Source organism: Xiphophorus couchianus, chromosome 23 (assembly GCF_001444195.1).
Source record: "Xiphophorus couchianus chromosome 23, X_couchianus-1.0, whole genome shotgun sequence".
In the NCBI taxonomy this organism is placed as follows: domain Eukaryota; kingdom Metazoa; phylum Chordata; class Actinopteri; order Cyprinodontiformes; family Poeciliidae; genus Xiphophorus; species Xiphophorus couchianus.
This window is the reverse complement of record NC_040250.1, coordinates 25,603,628-25,624,201: the sequence shown is the minus strand read 5'-3', so window position 1 is coordinate 25,624,201 and position 20,574 is coordinate 25,603,628. Positions and strand designations below refer to the sequence as shown.

General features: G+C 39.7%; 1 protein-coding gene across 1 annotated transcript in view; it reads left to right on the top strand.

Moving 5' to 3' along the window:
* The window catches only part of pigg (phosphatidylinositol glycan anchor biosynthesis class G (EMM blood group)), a 116,004-nt gene that overhangs the window by 44,408 nt on the left and 51,022 nt on the right, over positions 1 to 20,574 (top strand). The window contains exons 6-8 of the mRNA XM_028008399.1: positions 5,145 to 5,357; positions 13,381 to 13,598; positions 14,516 to 14,800. Coding sequence (XP_027864200.1) covers positions 5,145 to 5,357; positions 13,381 to 13,598; positions 14,516 to 14,800 — 716 coding nt within the window. The remainder of the gene's footprint in view (positions 1 to 5,144; positions 5,358 to 13,380; positions 13,599 to 14,515; positions 14,801 to 20,574) is intronic.

Below are 20,574 nucleotides of genomic sequence, written 5' to 3'. Positions count from 1 at the left end.
TGTGTGTTAGAAATCTGTGAAGCGATAAGTAGAGATGCAACTACGATTAGCTGAAGTTATTAAAACACCAACCTCTTTGAATCATCTTTTCTGGATAGTGGAGTTTCTTATCTTAAGTCTGAGATGTACAGAAACCTCCAACCTTTCTGAAACCAAAATGTTTCCATGCTAAAAGCTCAAAAGGATATAATGGCCTTCCTGTCATCTAGGTAGAGTTAAGGAAGAATAATTTATAAATTAACTTTGGACAAAACGTTTGGCTCTCTCTTCCTTAAACTTCCGGGTCCTCTCAGCGGGCGACGTGCAGCCACAAGGAAACAACAATACGCGTTGACGTCACAGAATCACAGAGTTTAATCCCATACAAAGCAACGTATGAATCAACAACAAAGCTGCAGAGGAACAGAGATATGCATTCTTTACCTTATACAGACAAAGACAGACAAGACAAAGACAAACAAAAAACAAAACAAAGACGCGTCTTTGGAGAGAGCGATGCAAAAAACAAAAATAGTGGCAGCTCTCTGAATTTTTACTCCTGTACACGAAGTCTTATACTGAAGGTGTGTCTTCGCTTTTTAATATATTCACTTAAGGCGTATCTCCGGCTGACCAACTGGAAGCTACCTTGGACACTCAGAGAAACTTAGAAACTCCCCCTAATTTTACGGCAAAGATCAAAGGCCATTTGCTCCCTGGTAAAACAAAAGAGCCAACAGCTGCGTCCTGACCCCCTGTGGTTCTGCGGTCATTTTGGTTAGAGAGAAACATGAGATAAGATTTCACAGATGTCTGTGAAATCCGAAGTCTCTTCCGTTGTCTCTCCTTACATAAATTCTCCAAAGAAACTTAAATTCAGTGATTTTGGTTCAAGGAAAGGTTATCTTTACAAACCCCAGTTTTGCTCCTCTACAGTCAGCACCTCAAAAGATTGAGTCCTGCCAAAAATAACACATAAAATCAACAGAACAAAATGAGGTATAATTCCTGAGCAATCTTCTACTAAACAAAACATTTTCGTTCAAACAATTTCCATTTGATTCTGATATAGTCACAGATAGTACAATTTTCAAATACATTCATCATTTACTAGATTAGTAGTTTTTTAAAATGAGATAATACAATCTTCAATAAAAACATGGTATTAATACTTAGAAAAATGTCTTAGAAATTAAATGTTAGTGGTTTCAACCTTCTATGTTGTATCCAGTTTCACACCATCCCAGATGTTGGTTTCTAGAAGGCTTTTGATCTTCTGTGAACAAAACAGATTTCTCTCTCCCAGGCCCAAATGATAATGCCTTGGGGGAGATGGCAATTTTACGGCCTCCTGTGCTCTGGCAACACAGCAGGAGGCCCCATTGAGAGATCTGCATTTGCTTGCCCATCTGGTTTAATTTTAAATCCTTAACACAAACCTGTTCAAAATTAAGAAATTTGTTCAAAATAAGAGTGTTCAATATACCTTTTACACATGCCGTAAGATTAACTGTATTAAGCACTAAAAATAATCATTTTTCCTCAACAGTAGCTAGCTATTTAGCTATATAGTTATCAAATTTTCTAGCTAGCTGTGTAGCTAGCTAGATAAATGGATAGCTAGATAGCTAGCTAGTGTGGGGGTTCGATAATGGATAGCTAGCTAACTAGTTATCTAGCTAGCTATGTTGCTATCTAAGTGTGTATCTAATTATCTATCTATCTAGCTGTCTAATTATCTAGATATCCTGCAAGCTGTTAAGCAAGCTATCTATTGACGTACTTAGCTCACTCTTCCACATGATGTATTCACAGATTTTTTGTTTTGTTTTGATTTTTCAGTTTCTGACCGTCTAAGATGAAACTTGGCTGGTTCTGACCAACCGGCAGTTTACTTGTTGCATCTCTAACAATAATACCAGTCCCTTCGTTGTGTGTCGTCCAAAGAGCGTTACGTTTCCAGAGCATGCGTCCTCAAATCCAGGCCTCCAGGACCTGGTGTTCTGCCACTTTTAGATGTGTCTCCGCTTCAGCACACCAGAGTCCAGTAATGAGGTCTCTGGAGAACTGTACTGCATACTGAGGAGGGGATCCAGCCGTTTGATTCAGGTGGATCAGGGACACATCTAAAGGTTGCAGGACCTGCAGGTCTGGATTTGAAGACCCTGCTCTCCACAGGTTAGTGTGTGCGATTCGATAATGGAGAAAGACCCTCTGCTTGTTGTTAACAGCGTAGAGATTGTGAAAAAGAAGACTCCCTTCCCTCTGCTTTAGCTGGCAGTATAATTGCAACCAACAACGAAACTTTAAATCTGCAACTTAGTACTAAACATCTTAAAGCAGGTTTCACTTCCTGTCGTCTTTTAGTTTCTGGAAGTGTGACTGTAGCTCCTTATAGTTTCAAACGGATCGTTTTCTGGCTTATACCGCTGTCCAAATAAGCCTCCAGCTCCGAAATGCGTGGCCGTCTTTAATCTGCGGTGGTCTCACTTCCTGACAGCTCCTCTGTTTGTTTAAAAAGACTTTCTGCATAAGTTTAATTCATCGCTGCAACCTGAAAACTTCACTCAAACGCAGACAGTACGGGGCGGGGGAGAACAGCACTCCCACTGTCTGTCTGCTGTCGGAAGCTCTCTTCAGAAAGCAGATTGTCAACAACGAAACGCTTGACAGGAGACGACGGGCTTTGAAAAACAACATCCCGGGCTCACTTGATAATGATGATGATGATTAAATTCACGTCCTATTTTGTTGATGCCGTTGCCGTCCTGACAGCCCCCCTCATGGGTATTAATATGAGAATAATGACGGGGGTGATTTGTCGTATTGTGTTTGGTTCCTAAAACGTTATTTTTTTTTTTTTTTTTGCCCCAGTTCTAACCCACGAGCACGATGCAGGCTGCCTTTATGTATTAAAATGAGAAGTTTTCAACTCTCCCCAGCCTCTCACATTGCTTCCATTTGCTCACAGTTTCACCGCTCAGGGGTCAGAAGTAGCGGAGCAGCAGCGACTACAACGGCACGCTCCGTTAATTCGTCTTACTTCATCAGGCTCCCTAGTAATTGAATGCCGTGGGATGTTTCACCACTGCTGTTGCTGTATTTCTGACTCCAAGACAAGGACTTCCTTTTTTCTTTCTGTAAATTTGTCCTGGTTTGTCCTGGCTTTTGTGTGCAGGGGCATAAACCTGCGTAAAAACAAGACAGAAAGTTGAGTTATTTAATGTGACTGTAGTAGAAAACCGTGGCTTTTGTCTTGAGAAAGAAATATGCGTGCTGGTGATCGGTTTTACACAGCTGCCACTGCTGGGAGGACGTGGCGTTAAGGGACGAAAACACCCACAGAGGAGGCGGTGTCAGGGGTTCCTACAGGAGCTGGAAACACCTGGGATTAGACGGAATAACACAGTAATGATCTGTTGGATCGACCTTCCAGACCACTCAGGCCTTCCGGTTCGGGTTCTGCTCTGCATTGCCAGAACCAGAACCAATCTAATATTCTTGTATGGAAGAAACTTCCAGAAAGCTGCAAAACTGCTGGAACATTTTAAATCAAGACTGAAAACCATTTTGCAGTTGCCTTTGATTCGTAATCACTGGAACATTGATCAATATATTTGATTAGTATTTTCTTGGTTATACTGATGATTCCATTTAACAAAATCTAATGTTTATTGCGTGCTTCGTAATTTGTTGCTGTATTGTGTTTTTATAACATAGAGCACTTTGAACTGCCTGTTGCTGGAGTCTGCTATACAAATAAACGGGACTCAGCAGGATGCAGATTGTATTGAAAAGTACATTAGTGGCCCTTGTACTGAACTTTTGACCCGCATGACAAAAAGTTTGGACACCCATCGCCTGAATCGGGGATGCACGATGTACCGTAATAACATTGGCATTAGGCGACCTTTTTTTTTTTTTTTTTACACATTGATATCGGCTCAATAGGTTGTATTGATATAAACAACCAATGTGTATTTCCATATTGTGGCCGTTTACAGACGAGACAGAAGAAATTTGGTGATGTGGCAGTCATCATGAAGCAGGGCAGGATCATGGAGTTTAATGTAGACAATATCTGTAAATATTGGTTATCGGCCATAACAGCAAAATTGGTAACTTTATTTGACAGGGTGTGCATAAGACTGACATGACACTGTCATAAATGTAACATAACACCTGCTATGAACATAAAGGAGTCTTTATGAATGTCTGACTGTTGTCATAAAGTGTCATTGTGTAAACATTCACAGTCAAACATGCATGAAGACTCCTTCATATTCATAGCAGGTGTTATGTCAGGTTTATGACAGTGTAATATCAGTTTTAAGAACACCCCGTCAAATAAAGTCTTACCGCCAAGGATAATAGTATGCCTGTCGCGAAGCAGTACCTCAATTAATTTCATGTAAATTAAAACAAGCTCAATAATTCCCATTTGCCTGAATTTTCTCTGTCCTTCCAAAAACTGGATGATAAAAATCTTCAGTCTGGTTCTTTGGTCTCAACAAGACCTTTCTTTTTTGAAGGACAATTTTGTTTCAGAGAATTTATGATCCACTTTATTTGTGGTTTCTGTAGTTTTGTTTGATTTATTCTGAATTTTTAAAATGTCTTCCAGTTCCAGTGTTAAGTGTTGATTAAAATTGAAAGTTTGTTGATCTTTGATAATGCGTCCTTGCATTGTTATAATGCCAATACCATTATATTACTTGAAGATGGTCTCAATAACAATATTTTCATTTATCGCAATAACTTCTGAGACAATTTATCGTCCAGCAAAATTAGTTATTGTGACAGGCCTATTCAATAGCAGATATTGGTGTTAGCCCTTGGTATTAGTCTGAGTCATCTGTTCGTCCGTCTGTGATCTGTCTCCCTAGTTTTTTTTTTACATTTAAAGCCAAACTTCTGCAAAAACTTTGAAAAATTCACAGAGAATTTTTTTTATTATTGTTATTACTGTTACTTCTACTTTGAAAATTGTCCAAACTGACCAAGTCAAACATCCTAAACTCTGTCTGGGAGAAAGAGTTGCAGTGACTTTTTAACTGTTGCATGCTGTTCCTCCAGAAGCAAAAGAAAGGCCTCTAGTCAGCCCATCTCCGTCTGGTTTCATCATCGCCTCCCTTTGTTTTTGTTTTTGTCTTCTCTTCCTGAAGCGGGAATGGAGAGGCCCGGCGAGGTGGAGCAGGTCGACCTGGCCCCGACGCTGGCCCTGGGCCTGGGGCTGCCCGTGCCCCAGAACAGCGTCGGCCGCGTCATCCCCGGCGTGCTGGAGGAGCGGCCGCTGCGGGACCAGCTGCGCTTCCTGCATCTCAACGGCCACCAGCTCAGCTGCCTGCTCCGAGACAGCACGCCCGACTACCAGAAAGGTAGGCGGCAGGAAACTTTTCTTCCAGAGAGCCTCGCACCCGACGGGTCGTCTCGTTGTTGCGATGCATCGTTTCGGGACTTGTCTTGTAACAGACTCGACTTCCACACTTTGCTCACACCGCCACCTGCGAGGTTATTGGGGGAGATTTTAAAGGGCTTAGTTTACGCCAGAACAAAATGCAGTGCAATTCTTTCTCGCCCGATGGAATCGTTTTTGAAGTGAAGAGTGTTTCAGTCGGCGTCAGTCAGAAAAGTCCCGCCAATGTGAATGAAACCAAAACATACAAGCTTCCATTATTTCATCTCGGCCTCCATCAAAATGTTGAACTTCATTTCCATATTTATTCTGCCATGAATAAAATGAGCTCTGTCACCACATAAGCATATTCATTGTATCATTATCATACTTATGGACACAGTCATTTGTATTTTTTTTATAATAAAAATGATTCCATCTAGGCTTGAAAATAGGAAATTGGGGACATTTAGATATTAACTAAAGTCTCTCCCATGCAGGTACTTTTTCACATTTTGCATATTTTAGGTTTACACCACAATGCTCTGTTAAACTTTAGTTTTTAAGCACTAAAACGTCTCAGGAAGCCTAATGCTTGGCAGGAGTGAGCACTTGTGTCCTAACTATCATCACAAATTTAATTTGTAGATAAATTATCTACAGACACACAAAGATAAGACAAATTCTCATGCATTGGCGTTATGATATTAAAATTAGCGACAACAAAATCTACAAAAGCAATTCCAAAGTCCAAAGCACTTAAAGCTCATGTTTTATATGACGCTACTTAATTTTTCTTTTCAGACTTTAATTTTGCAAATTCCACTAGCTTTCAAGTCGAATCGAATGCAGCATATCTCCTTCATCTAATATTTAAAAAGTTTAATACAATTATTTCATTGCTTTTCTTTCTTCATCGTCCAGAAAGCAGTTGAGGGCTTAAAATGGATGCTGGAGAAAGTCACGGTTTGGGGAAAGCTCGCGTTTGTAAACCAAAATCTCTTGGTTTTGCTGCTGTGCAAAACCAAGAGACGTGTGCAAACGTTTTTTTTGTTGTTTTTTTTCATTTTATTTTTTAATAACAATGCTCGATTGTTGGCATGTGTGGGAAAAGAAAGAGTTAAAACTCTGTTTCCTCCAGCGCTTCAAGTCAAACTGCAAAGATGGGAAATGTCTCCAGAAGGCCTTAATGAGAAGCGAAGTCCATCAAAACGTCTTCAAAGTTTAAACGTTTCGTTAAACTGACTTTAGAAACAGACTTTTTAATTCAGATTGGGATTCATTAACCCTCCTTTCTTATGCTTTTGGACTCTGATATTTATTTATTTGAAACTGTGTTTTAACTTAATTTTATTTATTTATTTCGAACAGAGAAAGAAACGAGAAAGAAAAATAGATAAATTAAACAAATTGTCATGCCCAATTGACATGAAATTTTACATTATCTGTTCAAAAAGCAGCAAGTAGAAGGTACAAGATCTTATGTTGGTTTTTTTTTATACATTTTTAATATCAATAGCATTTTTGGTCCTGGAAACACTCATCTTATAGAATGTATTTCCCAATAAGCTCCTTTTTAAACAGCTTTTTTAAGCTGGTTTATGTTTGTACTGTTTTTGAATCCATTCCATAAATCTGCTCCACACACTGATGAACAAAAACTCTTTTTGGTTGTTCTAATACATTGTTTTTAAAAAACAAAGAAAATAAGGAACCAGTAAGACAAGAAAAAACATAACCAAGAACAAAATAATTGGCTTGCCACTGCTTTTCCGTTTGAATAGGAGTGGACAATAAATCATTAGCAATAAATATCGCGATAAACATGTGATCAGTATCAATACATAACACATCTTATGGAATATTCACTATTCGACATGTGGAATATTCATTGATCTCCGATCCAGAACCGCGCAGCATTCTGGGAGATGGATGCTTTAGGTGCTCAAGCTGGGTTGGTGGTATCAATTGTCCCACGCACTGTTTGGTCACCTAGCAACAAGCTGCTGACAAACTTGCGCAGCAGCAGTTTCATGTTTTGCCACCGTTTCTCATAACTGAAAACCATTTAAAAATAATAGTAATAATGTAAAAAATAAATAAATAATAATGGTGTAGAGTGAAAACTGTGGCTAACAAGAAAGATTATGCCACCAGCTTGGCGGTATTTAAGATGTTCAAAACAACAACAACAAAAATTAATCGATAATTATCGATATCGACTGATATGAAATGCTTCTGTCGTGATACGTTTTTTTTTCTCAGCCATATCGTCCAAGAAGAAGTGAACACTTGTTTAACCCTATTTCTTTTCTCAATCTAACAAAGTATATATATATCACTCACCCACTCAGTAATGATCAGGAAGGTGTAATTAAAAACAAGCTGTGGTATTCATCTGCCTGTTCAATTTACCGTGCAAAAGAACCAACAATTGTAGCAGCCTGAGCTCAACAAGATCAGTCTGGATTTGCTCAACTCCAGAAGGAGCTGGGTGTTTTAAGTAAACCTGTTTTGATCACAGCTTTTTTGTACCTGAATAAATTACCTTTTAAATGTAAAAACCACCTCAGGGAAGTCTCCAATCTGTAGTCTGCTCTTCAACTTCAGTCCTTTCCCATTTCTGTAGAACTACTCGCACAAATCCCAGCCTGTATTTGTTTTTATCCATCTACTTATGTCTCGCCAACAAACGGTTTCTGAGAGACATCCAATCTTTGAGCTCCTTCCTCCTTGTTTCCAGACGTCCTTCCCATCTTCCTGTTTAAACAGCCAGAAGTTCATCGTTCTTTTGTCTGAGAGGTGTCACAAGTGAAGGAGCCGACAGAGAGAACATGAAACCGATACTAGCTTAAAACGGAATGAATTCTAATTAATCCCACAGAGATCCCTGGTAAGCATTAAAGCAGCGATTTATTTTTTTAAGTTTGTAGATGTTGTCCTCATTTTCACAAATCGCTGATTTGGAAGATGAATGGACGATTTGAAATCACGCGCACGGCTGAAGAAGAATCCACAAAGATCGGCGGCGGCTTTAAAAATCACGTCTGACCTGCTGGAGGTGATGGATTTGTGCCGAGCCGTTTGCTTCACCGGGTTAGACGTGTCGCCTCACACTGAGCAATACTCCTGATTTAAATGTTGCCCTCATTTAGTGTTCTGAGGCTGTTGGAGCTGTGCGGTATGTTGAATCACAGTTATCATTGCAGTATTAGGTATTTGCTTGTTGTTCATGCTACAAATAAAACCCTGTTACAACCCCCCACCCCCAAAGACCACTAAGGGTAAGTTCTGGTACTGGGTGTAACACACAAAAAAGTAACCTAAACAGTTGGTGTCAGTAGCAAAATATAGTTTAATTTACAGTTCAAGTAAAATCTCAATCACATTAGACAACAAACACAGGGAAGCTTTAAGCTTCAGGGTCTCCAAGGCCAAAACAACAAACAAAAAAACCCTTTTAATTAATGAAGTAAAAACACTTTCTAGAGGAGAACTAAAGAAAAAGTACAAAACCTGAACTCCCTGGCCAACCACAAAACAGGAGAAAACATTTAACAAACAAAATGGCAGAGAACCCTTACCAGCTTCCACTGTGAATAGAAGCAAAACTTTAGTTAGACACTTGATGCTTCACAAAAATGCTCACAGCAAAATCATCCAAAGTCCCCACAAACAATCAGCTCACAGACAAGATCACGTCAGATCAAGGCCCAGAGAAAAAGGAAGGGATCTGACATCTCTGGCTGTCGCTCTTTATGGGGTGGCTGATGAGCTCCAACACATTGCACCTGTGGCAGCCAGGTAGAACTGAAATACAAAGAAAGAGCTCTCTCATGAAGAGAGCCCCTAGAGGTCAGTGTGAACGGTTTACGATCCCAAAGCGACCGCAATGCGCAGAAGAGGAACGCTGATTTCACACAGCATCACATTTTACGGTAGTAATACAGCATGGATCTTTTTGTGGATCAATTTTAAAGTTTATTCAGCAATGGGAGTCAACAGGATTGGCACAAAAATCATAACGCGAATGAAGCGAATAAAAAGAAAGCCACTACAACTAATAGCAACGGCATTCTGTAGATTATTGACTACGGTTTGTGTAGTTGGATGTGGTGGCATTGTGATGTGACGCGCTTCAGTGGATCCGATTCCCTTCACATTTTCATCATTCTGAGTTTTTTCAGCCACTGTTTATGTCCGATCTGGCTTCGATGACATAAAAGTCAGACAAAATGCAACATGACCGTTTTTTTTCCTGTGAATGGATTGGAATCGGACCGTTCACACTGTCGTGAGAAAGTTGGATGTTGGTCTCAGTTGGGCAAAAAAAATCCAATTTGGGTTGCATTCACCTGCTGTGTGAACGTGGCCTTAGTGTGTCATGGATTCATGCTCTTCATATCTTCATATCTTCACGAATGATTTGAGTGGTCTTTATCTGAAAGTGGCAGGACAGGAAAGTAGTTAAAGAGAGAGGGAAGACATGCAGCAAAGGTCACCAGGCTGGGAATCTGGGAATGGATGTTTATGACTGTGGTCATGAAGTGTCATTTGGCAAATGACACTTTTAGTGCAAAGTTGCTTTAAAATGTGCATTAAAGGTCGGTTAAAAGTGCCAACTTTGCATTATCTGGTAAATTTAAACACTTCAATGCAAAGTTGGCACTTTTAATTAAAAGTGTCATAATTTACCGAATGACGCTTCATAACAATAGTCATAGACATCCATAAAGACTCCTTCATCTTAAATGTTTGTGTCAGAGTCGTATCAGTCTTAAGAACATCCCTTCAAATAAAGTTACCAAATATTTTTGCTGAAGTCGGAGCTGCCTTATCTACACGTAGCTAAATTTAAATGTGCCGTAATTGTTTGTTCACCCAAACATTTTGCCCTTTTACGTTACTTTACATATCCAACGGCATCAAGCATTCATGAGGACAGGAAGTCTATTAAGGCTAGAAATCCGGAAAACACAAGTTGCTGTTCTTTGAACTTTATTTATGTATTTAAGCTAGCCACATGCATTTGCGAACTTGTTTCCAGTTCCTCGCTGTTTCTTCGTTGGACCACTTTTGATGAGACGGTGAAAAGAAACACCCCACATAAACCGGACCCTAACTTTACAATAAAAAACAAATAAACAAGAAGCTTATCGGGCACAATGGAGGGCATACTGCTACGCATCTTGAGGATCTCAGCACAGCTAGTAGCGTGAGAAATGCTTGCATCATGAAGCATTAACTATTGCTGCCAATCTGTAGTCACCCCTGTGTGTGTGTGTGTGTGTGTGTGTGTGTGTGTGTGTGTGTGTGTGTGTGTGTGTGTGTGTGTGTGTGTGTGTGTGTGTGTGCGTGTTTTTCCCCTCAGTACCCAGTTAAGATGATGCATCAGGTTCACTGTGTTCATGTCTAAAGCAGATGTCTCCCAAACAGCAAACGTTGCATTTAGAAACAAACAAAAAACACAAATGGCACCTCATTTCCCTCTCTATTTTAGTCCATGGGTTTCCATAGCGATGGGAGGGGAAAAAAATGGAAATAAGTTCAGTAGACCTACATTTGGATGTGTTGATTTGTCTGAATCCGTCCACTCGGGTAATCAGGAAGTTATTATGCAGCAGGATGTGTTTGCCACCGTTGCCTTGGGTGTTTTGATAATCCTCCCGTCAGACAAATCTTCCTCTTCTGGTGCTCAGGGTTTGGAGTCTCGGGGTGCGGTTTGGATTTTGTTTTTTTTTGTTGTTTTTTTTTCCACCCCGACTCCTCGGGCCGACATTTTCCAACTCGGCCCGTCTTGCGTTATCTCAAAATCTTGAGTTGTTTTTCTTGCTTTTCACAAGAAAAAACTTTCAGGACATGAAAGCAGGCCTTTTTTAAAATAAAATGATGATGCAAGGCTTAAACAACCCCTTTCCAATTTAATTCTTCCTCTGCCACATTCCCGGGTCCTGTCTCGAGCATTTCAATCTTTATGTTGCGTTTTTTTTCCCTCTCCTTTGCTTCTAACCTCGGGCGTTTGGAGGAGCCATTAACCAATCCCTGTACTTTCAGACGGATGATGCATGGCCGGGGCCATCCATATTGTGTAATTCATGCCTGCGGCTTAAGGTTCTAATATTTCTTCTAACCCTCTCTGTCTGACAGAGCCTCAGTCCCTATTTATCACGTCTATGCTTATGCTGCTGAGATGGGTGTTACATTGCAAATAATTGTTTATAGGAGATGCTGCGTGTTTTTCACGGAGCTGAAACAAATTGCTCTGACCTTCGAGCGGCTTCGAAGCCGTTGGAGTAAAATGTGAGGTGGCATCATTTGATGTGCTGAATGAGTCAGAGCCGGTCTCTCTAAGCGACCAGACAAATTGCTCATGAGGCTAAATGGTCTCACCAGGGGCGAACTCGCTTTTTTTTCTTTTTTTTAAGTTGACACAGAACCATAAAAAAAGAAGAAAATACTGAATAGATTTTTTTCCCTATTCAAAAGAACATCATTATGTCCAAAATGACGGATGAAGTCGTAAATAAGATTACACGGATCTGATTTCTACAGAAACGGTCAGAAGGTTTTCCTCCTGATTAAAGACAAGCGCGTCTCGGCTGTTTGTGGAGGCTTTTGTCGTGACAAAACGTCTTTCTGCATGGTGACGCGCCCCATCGCAAAGCTGAAACAGGTCCATGAATTATTTTAGCAGCACGGCAACAAGTCTGAGCCGTTGTCTTGGTCTTCCAAATTCCACAGATCTCAGTCCAGTCAAACATTAACAGTGGACTACCGATCGATCAGTCAATCAATCCATCCGTGGGGGCGCCCCTCCTTGAAAGTTAAACTTGAAGCGTCCACTGGTCGCGTCTCGTCAGCAGATACTTCTTCACAACCTCAGGGATCGAACAGAGTCCACGCCTCAACGGGTCGGAGATGTTTCGGCAGGAGAACGGGGACCAGTACACTTCTAATTCATAAAGTTACGCCTGATTGGTCTGTTTTTCTAGAAGCAACGTCTAGTGGCCTTGTAAGTTCAGAGCCGCTTCGAAATTGTGACGCTTTAGTGCATGAATTATGATCCTTTATGGCTGGGTTTTATTCCAAACTGTTTTTGATTTCCTTAAGGCATAGAAAAGAAAAGGTAGGAACTTTAAAAAAAAAAATGTTAATTTTTTTTTGTTAAGCAAAAAAAATGTTCTAGGATTTTTTTCTAGGTGATCAATTGTAATTTTCTCCAAATACAGAATTATTTGGAAAACACTTCAGTAGTATTTTTCTTTAGGGGTTAGTTGATGTCGCTATATACAGTATATATATATAAATATATATATACATACAGTATATACAGTATATTGTTTTACCTGCTAGAGTTGTCTAGAGTAGGAGAGACTGGCCACTTGCAGTGGATGGCCAGTAGCTGATAGTGTATTGCATGGTGCACTAGTGTCCACTTCAGCATCTATAACATAGAAATCCACAAGAAGCGCAAGAAAATGGCTTTCAGATATCTGTCCACTGCAGTGACCGCGATGCATGAAAGGGTTCAAATGGAAAGATCCGTTCAGGCATTTTAGGGAACCGAAGTGGAAAACGAGATTGTCAGTTTTTGGTCTTTGTTAGGCACACGACAATTTCTGTCCAATGTGATTTATTTATTTTTTAAATTTTTATTATTGTTTTAGTTTGCACAGTTTTTCCAGCATTAATGGCTTCAGTTCCTCAGCTATATGAGTGCATTTAGCTGCCTCTGATAAAACAAATGCCTCATTCAGGAAAACAAGATTCATAAATTCATCGTATCTAGTAGAACATGAAGAAGAACGAATATGATGCATAGACAGGCGTTTTGTTAGATTAATGCTACAGAAGGACAAAAACGAAAAGAGGGAATGACTAATTCAGAAAAAACTGTTTTACTAAATTAAAAAAGCACAGTAATAGATCACCTCGTCTTGAAAACAAATAAAAAACAAGATATTTCCACTTTGTTTTTTTTTTCCTTTTCCCCCTGTCCAATCCAGAGGCCGGCTTCGAACAGTTTCGTGTGGCAGAAAAGGCTCATGGGAGCTGGATGAAGCTCTACCTGGAAGGAAACACCTCTGAGGTTCTGACCAACATAGGCAAAAAAGTCCTGAAGCAGTACCTGGAGGCGCTGGCTGCCATGAGTTCTGCTCTGAGCAAACAGCTGGGCAAATACGACATGTACTCCATGATCGCAGGAATGGTGTTTGTGTTCCAGGTGAGGCCCCTAGAGCGTCTGCTGGGGGAGCCCGGCCCCCCGTTTAGCAGTGCTGGTTTGGCTCATTAACCCACACAACAGTGCAGGAAGTAAAAATTGAAAAGAGAAACTCGGAAGATTATAAACTTTTGATAGCTTTAATGCCAGTAACAAGAATTGGCATTAAAAATAAAGCTGGGGTAAAAGTGTAAAGTTAGTTTGTTATTCAATGCAGCAAGCAAAATTGAAATGTTTTTTGATTTACTCCACACACATTAGATTTTTAAAAAAAATATGAAATCATTGTTTCTTGCTATTCACAAATTGCTGGGATCATATAAATCATGTAATTACATTCACAGTCATTGTTGTAATTAGGATGCAGATAGCGACGTACAGAAACTGATTTTAGCTAAGTGGGATTTCTTTTAAGAATTACAAAACAAGAGGAGGTAGCAGTCAGTGATCATCTACATTACAGAGGGTGACGTCTAAGCACTGTGTGAGACAGAGTAGTTGCTGTAATTTAGGGCCTTACTAATATTTTAAATAAAATATGATCATCGAACTGACATTTTAAACTGACTTCAGCAGATACGCTACCTGCTAGCTCCTTGTTTTGAAAATGTACCTGAAAAAATATACCTTTAAACTAGAGCTTACATTTCATTCAAGGTGGATTTAAAGCATCTTAAAATGTCTTAAATTCGACTGACTTCAAACACCCTGAGATGAAGGAATTTGTATGATTCAGGTGTGCTGCAAAAGGGATGCAAATAAAAATTGCGGGATAGTAGCTGTCGACCCCTGACCTAAGACTGCATAAAAGTATAAACATCACAACAGAGAGATGAGGTTCCTACTTTTTAACCTGACAGCTTGATCCAAGTTGGTCCAACTTTTCCCTCACCTCTCCTCTTCCTCCCCTGGCCTTTCAGCTCCTGCTGGTCTTACTGCTGGCGATGCCCGAAGCCCTCAGCAGCGCCGCGGCAGTGGACCTTCCGGTGCTCTCCTCCCTGCTCTCCCTGCCTTTCTACCTCTTGTGCCTGCTCCTCGCCTCCGTGCACGTGTTGGTGTGCACGTCTGCGGAGAGCTCCTGTTACTTCTGCAACCTCTCCTGGGGCCTCGTGTTTGCCGCCGTTGCCTTCTCCTCGGCGATGTTTTGCATTCTGATCTCCATGGCGACACGGAGGCTCCCGTTCGGACCCGCGGTACATGGGAAGGTGAGTGAGACGTCGCGACGAAACTGGTGTCCAACGTTTGTGCTGCAAAAATGTTTGTTTGTGCCGCTGTCAGTTTAGAGATATTAAGAAATGTATCCAGAGGTCATAAAAGGTCAACCGACCAGTTCCTGTTTACAAACTCAAACGAAATACGGTGTCAGTCAACTGTGCAACTTTTGTGCTGGTTTGTGCTGCAGAAAGGTTGTTTTTTTTAAACAACCTTAAAAAAAAACAAAAAACTTTTTTTTTAAAGGTTGTTTTATCATTTTCATCATTTTAATGATATTAATACGTTTTCAGATGTCACAAGAAATTCCCAGCCACATTAACAAAGTCAAACAAAATTGATATGAATTCATTTTGATATGTTTGCCAACTTACATTTGGCCAATTAGCTCATCATAGGTTTATAAAACTGTGATGTCATCGTCTGAGTCTTCACTAATTGTTGAAAGTCACGGTAATCTTTGTGTGTGTAAAGTTCTGACTGGATCTGATTCAAAAGTCTCAATAAAATAATCTCATTATTCTGACATTCAGCGATTAGAAATAATTTTGACAACCTCAAAATGACAGGAAATATTTAGGCTCATTACAACGAGTGGAGAAATGTTATGTTTGTAAAAGCAGCTCGAATAATAAGAAAGGCTAAATCCACTCAGGTTCTTTTGGTCTTTTTGATATTTGTCAACTTGTTTTTAAGCTCTTTGTTTCCCGAAGGTTTATTTCTGCACATCGATCCAGTTTGTTTTCTTGTTTTTATTTCTGAAAATTGGAGAGAAAAAAAATCTCCAAATCCTATTTAATGAGTTTTCAGAAGAACATAAATGTTTCAAACCCTGATTGACTTGCCCACCTTGCTTGGTATTTAATCAATGATTCCACTTAATTACCCCCTAATTACTCTACAGTGTTGCACAGGAATACAATAAGGTAATAAGAAGTAGTTTACACCGGAGACGGCTCATTTATTTAAACACATGAAGCAGTGCTTCATGAAACTTTTATACATTCAGTACTAGATGAGAACAGGAAGGAAAGGCTCTGGAAACACTGCTGCTTCTGTTATGTTTTTTTTGGTTTTTTTAGTAGTAATAATAATAAAAACAACAAGAAATAAATGAAAAGTGCACAGATGTTTTCTGTAGCTGATGACTTTTCTGTAATTTCCACAATCACTCATCTTCCTGTCCCAGTACTGGAATGGATACACACTTGAAGTTGGATGTTACCTTTGTCTTGTCTGTAAAAAAAAAAAAGGAAAAATGTTTTTGAGCAAAATGAGCCATACACGTGGTTCTTTACAATGTCTGGACCGACTACCTGCTGTGACTTTAACTTTTTTTTTTTTTGAAAACATTCAACCTTGCCACAATGTTAATTGTTCATATTGTGAATGGAATAGAAAACCCAATTTGAAAAATATTGTTTTCATATTGTATTATTAGTACTTTAAAGGTACTAATAACATATAGCTAAAATCATGTAACTATGTCACCTTCAGTCGTTAGAAAAATCCTACAAATGACTTACAAAAAATTGGACTTTGTAGTTTAACGCTTTGAAATTGGGTCTCTGTCTCTTTAAGAAGCACCTGCTCTTTCTGAAACTCCGCCTTCAGGAAGTCATCCCAACATGGCTCCTCCATTAACCCTTTAACAACGTTTTTACCAGCGTTGCTCTGAGAAGTAGCTCCTATAATGAGCTCAGCTGATACACAGTTCCACCAGGTGTTTGCTAATTGCTGCTGGCTAGTCTGAAGGAGCCGAGTTGTGGAGGGCTGCTTGGAAACTGCAGCTTTGAGGAGGAGCTGTGCCTCGAAGGCGGGGCCAGGACCACCCAGGTTCTTTGCACGGCTGAATGGTTGCCATGGAGATTAAAGGATTTGTCAAACATGCATCAAAATGAATCAAAACAACACTCCAGATATATTTTTATCAGCGAATAATGGTATAATATGAGGTTCGGCTTACAAAAGTACATTGTACGTCGTACCAAAGCTGCTTTAAACGAAGGTTTTGTGATACGACCACAGAGGCGAGTAACCGTCTCTTGATGACGGTTCTGTACCTGGCAGAGTTCGTCGTCATAGCAACAGGAAGTGCTGCCTCGTGTAATGAAGGACCGCTGCATTATTTTTTTCTCTCAACTCTCCGAGGCTCTGCGACCTGACTGGGTAACGGGCCGCCGTTGTGAAAGAAACCCTTCAGGTCCACCTTGAAGGTGAACCGAGCCTCTGAATAACAACAAGAAGGATCCTACTGGGCAGGCCTCACTTATGACCCAACTCTTACATGCAGAAGCAAAACATTAGCATCAGTGCTGACGGAGGCAGACATGTTCTACAGTACAGAATGTATCCAATTGATTAATTTAGCGGTCTCTAAATGCATGGAGCTTTGGAAAGCACGCCGAACTTCACCTTTATTGATCTGACTGCCTTATCTTTTGTGAAAGCTGTTATTTGTGTTCATTTAGTCTTCAGTCTTGTCACAGGTACATTTACTGATCTAAATGTATTTATACCTGGAACGGCTAGCAGCTTTTCAAAGGGCCGTCTTCAGTGAAGTTGTTCTTTCAGCGTTCATATATTGGCCTTCTGTTAGCACAGGGATCAATAACAGGTTCTCATGGATTACTTTAAAAGCAATGTATGGATTTTATCCCTGCTGCTCCTGATAGCAGGCACAAAAGAAGCCTGGTGTAATGAAAGACTTGTTCTAAAAATGGGGTTTAGAGATTTGCAATAAGGGCACATCTTCATATGCCAGACTATCATACACCTGTGTATCTACTTTTTTAATATCAAGACTAGATAAGAAAGTTAGATATTTCAAGTGACCAAAAACCTCTGTGCATTTTAAAAGCATTTTATGTGACAGTCTGGTGAGGTCCAAAAGCATTTTTTGCCATGTGGGCCAAAGTCACCATTAAAATAATAATGTAAAAGTAATTTTATGGTGCTATTAGCCTTTCTTACTGGCTCTCGTTTTCCCTGTTCAGGATCCGATTTTTAAAGCTGAATACGTCACCTTTCATTTTGCCTTTCAAAGTTTGAACGGTTTTACAAATGTAGGTTTGCAAAAGAAAAAAATTGGGCAGAAAACACACGCTTTAATTACCAGGGCATCCTTAGAAAGTCTTAATCTCATTTATCTAAAATTGAGGCCTTTAAAATGTCTTAATTTCATTAAAAAATGTAAGTTGGTTTTAATCGCAGGTCTTACATTTTGTTGTAGCTGGACTATTCTATGTAGACGTTTTTGTCAGGCAAAACGTTTGAGTCGCACGCAAACATCTTTTACGTTTTGTGAAAGATACCCCAGCTAGCTAGCTTTTTGTGCTTCTATCTTGGCTAAGTGTAAATTTACCACAAGTTGGCTGGACAACGTTCATCTTCACCACTGCCAATCCATACGATGTTAAATTCAATATAATCCAATTCTCTTTTGTCACAACAAATATCATTTCTGTTGTGATATTTGTGAAATTCTCGTCATAATGACCTTAAAATTGTCTTTAAAAGCCTTTAAATATGAGCTGGTGAAACCTGCAGAAACTCTGGTTTTGCTTTAGTTTTCTAATCTAAATTCAAACCTGAGCCAGAGAGTTTGGCTTTATGAATTTAGCTCACTTTCTGCTCCAACAGAATATAATTAGAGTTTGAACCCAATGACCCTGTAATGAGTTTGCTGTTTCCCTTGAAAAAATATGAGAAGCAGAAACACTGTGTAACTCTAAAATAGTGACGTTATTAGAAAAGGAGGCCTGTAACGGACGATTTAATTGAATTTCATAACTTTTTTTTTTTTTTTTTTTAAAGTTCAGTGAAGTCTGACAGCAGTAGAAAAATTTAACAAGATTTCTTTCTTGGCCTGGGTGAAACAGCTATGTTTTCCAATGAGAAGTCATAACACAGATGGTTGGGTCAGAATACTCTTATTCTTTTCTTTTTTTCTTCTTCTTCTTCTTTTTCTCGTTACATGATGGAAAGGCGGGTTCAGAGCCGTGCCGCTGAAATAAATCACAGACACACACCGGGCCCCGAGACTGACTTTCTGGAATAGCACAAACGATCTGTTATAAATTATGGTAAAGATATGATTGGAACTAAACATTTCACCAAAATTTGATTCAAAATACGACATTTAGAGGCATTTTCTATTTCCTTTCATGGTGCAGAGAGCACTGTTGACAGGGCAGGAGCGCCGTATACTTTTCTTAGCACATTAGGCCTCCGCTCATTTTGATTGATTAATGTACTACTGTACACGCTGGCCCCTGAGGCCCCCTGGAGAATATTTCTCCCATTTAGACTTTTCAAGTCAGCGGAAGAGCCTCGAGTTCAAGGGTAGACGAGGAGATCAATACTAAAGGACTCACGTCTGTTTGATTAATACATGAAGCGATCCAGCCACATGCTGGCCAGCGTACTTAGAAAAAATAACAGTGCCAGCAGGAGAGAAAACTGAAAATTTGAAGCTTTTATCGGTAATATTAGTTTGAAATAGAAAAACAGAGTCAGTGTTTTACATGTGGGTTACTTTAAAGCAACGGGGGTTCAAAGTGGGGCTCAGGGGCCATTTGCAGCCCTGGGAATGAAGTTTTTGCGACCACACGACCACAGTTCAAGAATAAAGTAGGACAAATCTGCTTCCAAAAATGTTAGCTGCAACACAGAGTGATCATATTTTCCAATCTTTCTGGTTTTCTTCTATTGCCATGGTAACTAGTAGCACCTCCACTCGTTGACTCGCACTCTAAAGTTCACCCCGGCGCGCCAAAATCTGCTTTTAGTTGCCGTATTAAAACTTGTCTGAATACAACAACTGTTTTCAAATGAAGACCGAACTAGGACCTGTTTTTATTGCTGAGAACCGGATCAAATATTTTTTAAATTTTCTTCAAAATAATAAGCAAACTGTAGGCCTTTCATTGAACAAGGGAAGACATGCGAAAACCATTAGTATTGGATGTACGTTTCTTTTCATTTTTTTGTGCAAAACAAAATCTGATTACGGTGCTTTTTTTGTTTAATTAAAAATATTTTATGCTTAGTTTAGTTGGTAAAGAAAAAATCGCAACATTTTTGTTGACTTTAGTTCTTAAATATAATATTTTTATTGAAAATTTTAGGCCACATGACAAAACGCTTTATACACCTCTTGTTTAAAGACTTTATGTTCTTCTGCTTCTACCAACATTACCAAATATTAATGTTTCCTTCATCAAAATCATGACATGGACATAAAGTGATCCTGACCTAGAGAGGAAGTTGCTGTAGTTTTAAAACTGCTTTTACATTTCCTGACTTTTTAAAGACCTTGCTAGGATATAACACATCTGATTTCTTTGCTGCGGATTGAAGAGGCTGCTGCTGCCATGGAAATTGTTCCATAATGTTATACATTATGGTTACAGCGCCGATATTAGATTAGCGGGTATGTCCAAAGGTTTTGCTGACTTACCGAATGCGTATAAATGCAAACTGACGTCATAAAAGTATTAGAATCCGCTTGTAGTTCAGCGAGGACGCAGGAAGAGAAAGCTGGGTGAAAACGCTGAATGTATGGCAGATGCATCGCTTGAACAGAAATAGAGGAAGCGCCGCAGGTCAGCCTGACCCACATAGATCTAGAATTACAAGAGAGGTGGAGTTATTTGTGGGTTTTCGTATATAATCTGCCTCCATGCAGCTCAGAACAGTTGACTGACCTTTCATCTTTTACGTCTCGGCGGGGTGAAATGGCTCCAACAGAGACAAATAGGCGAAC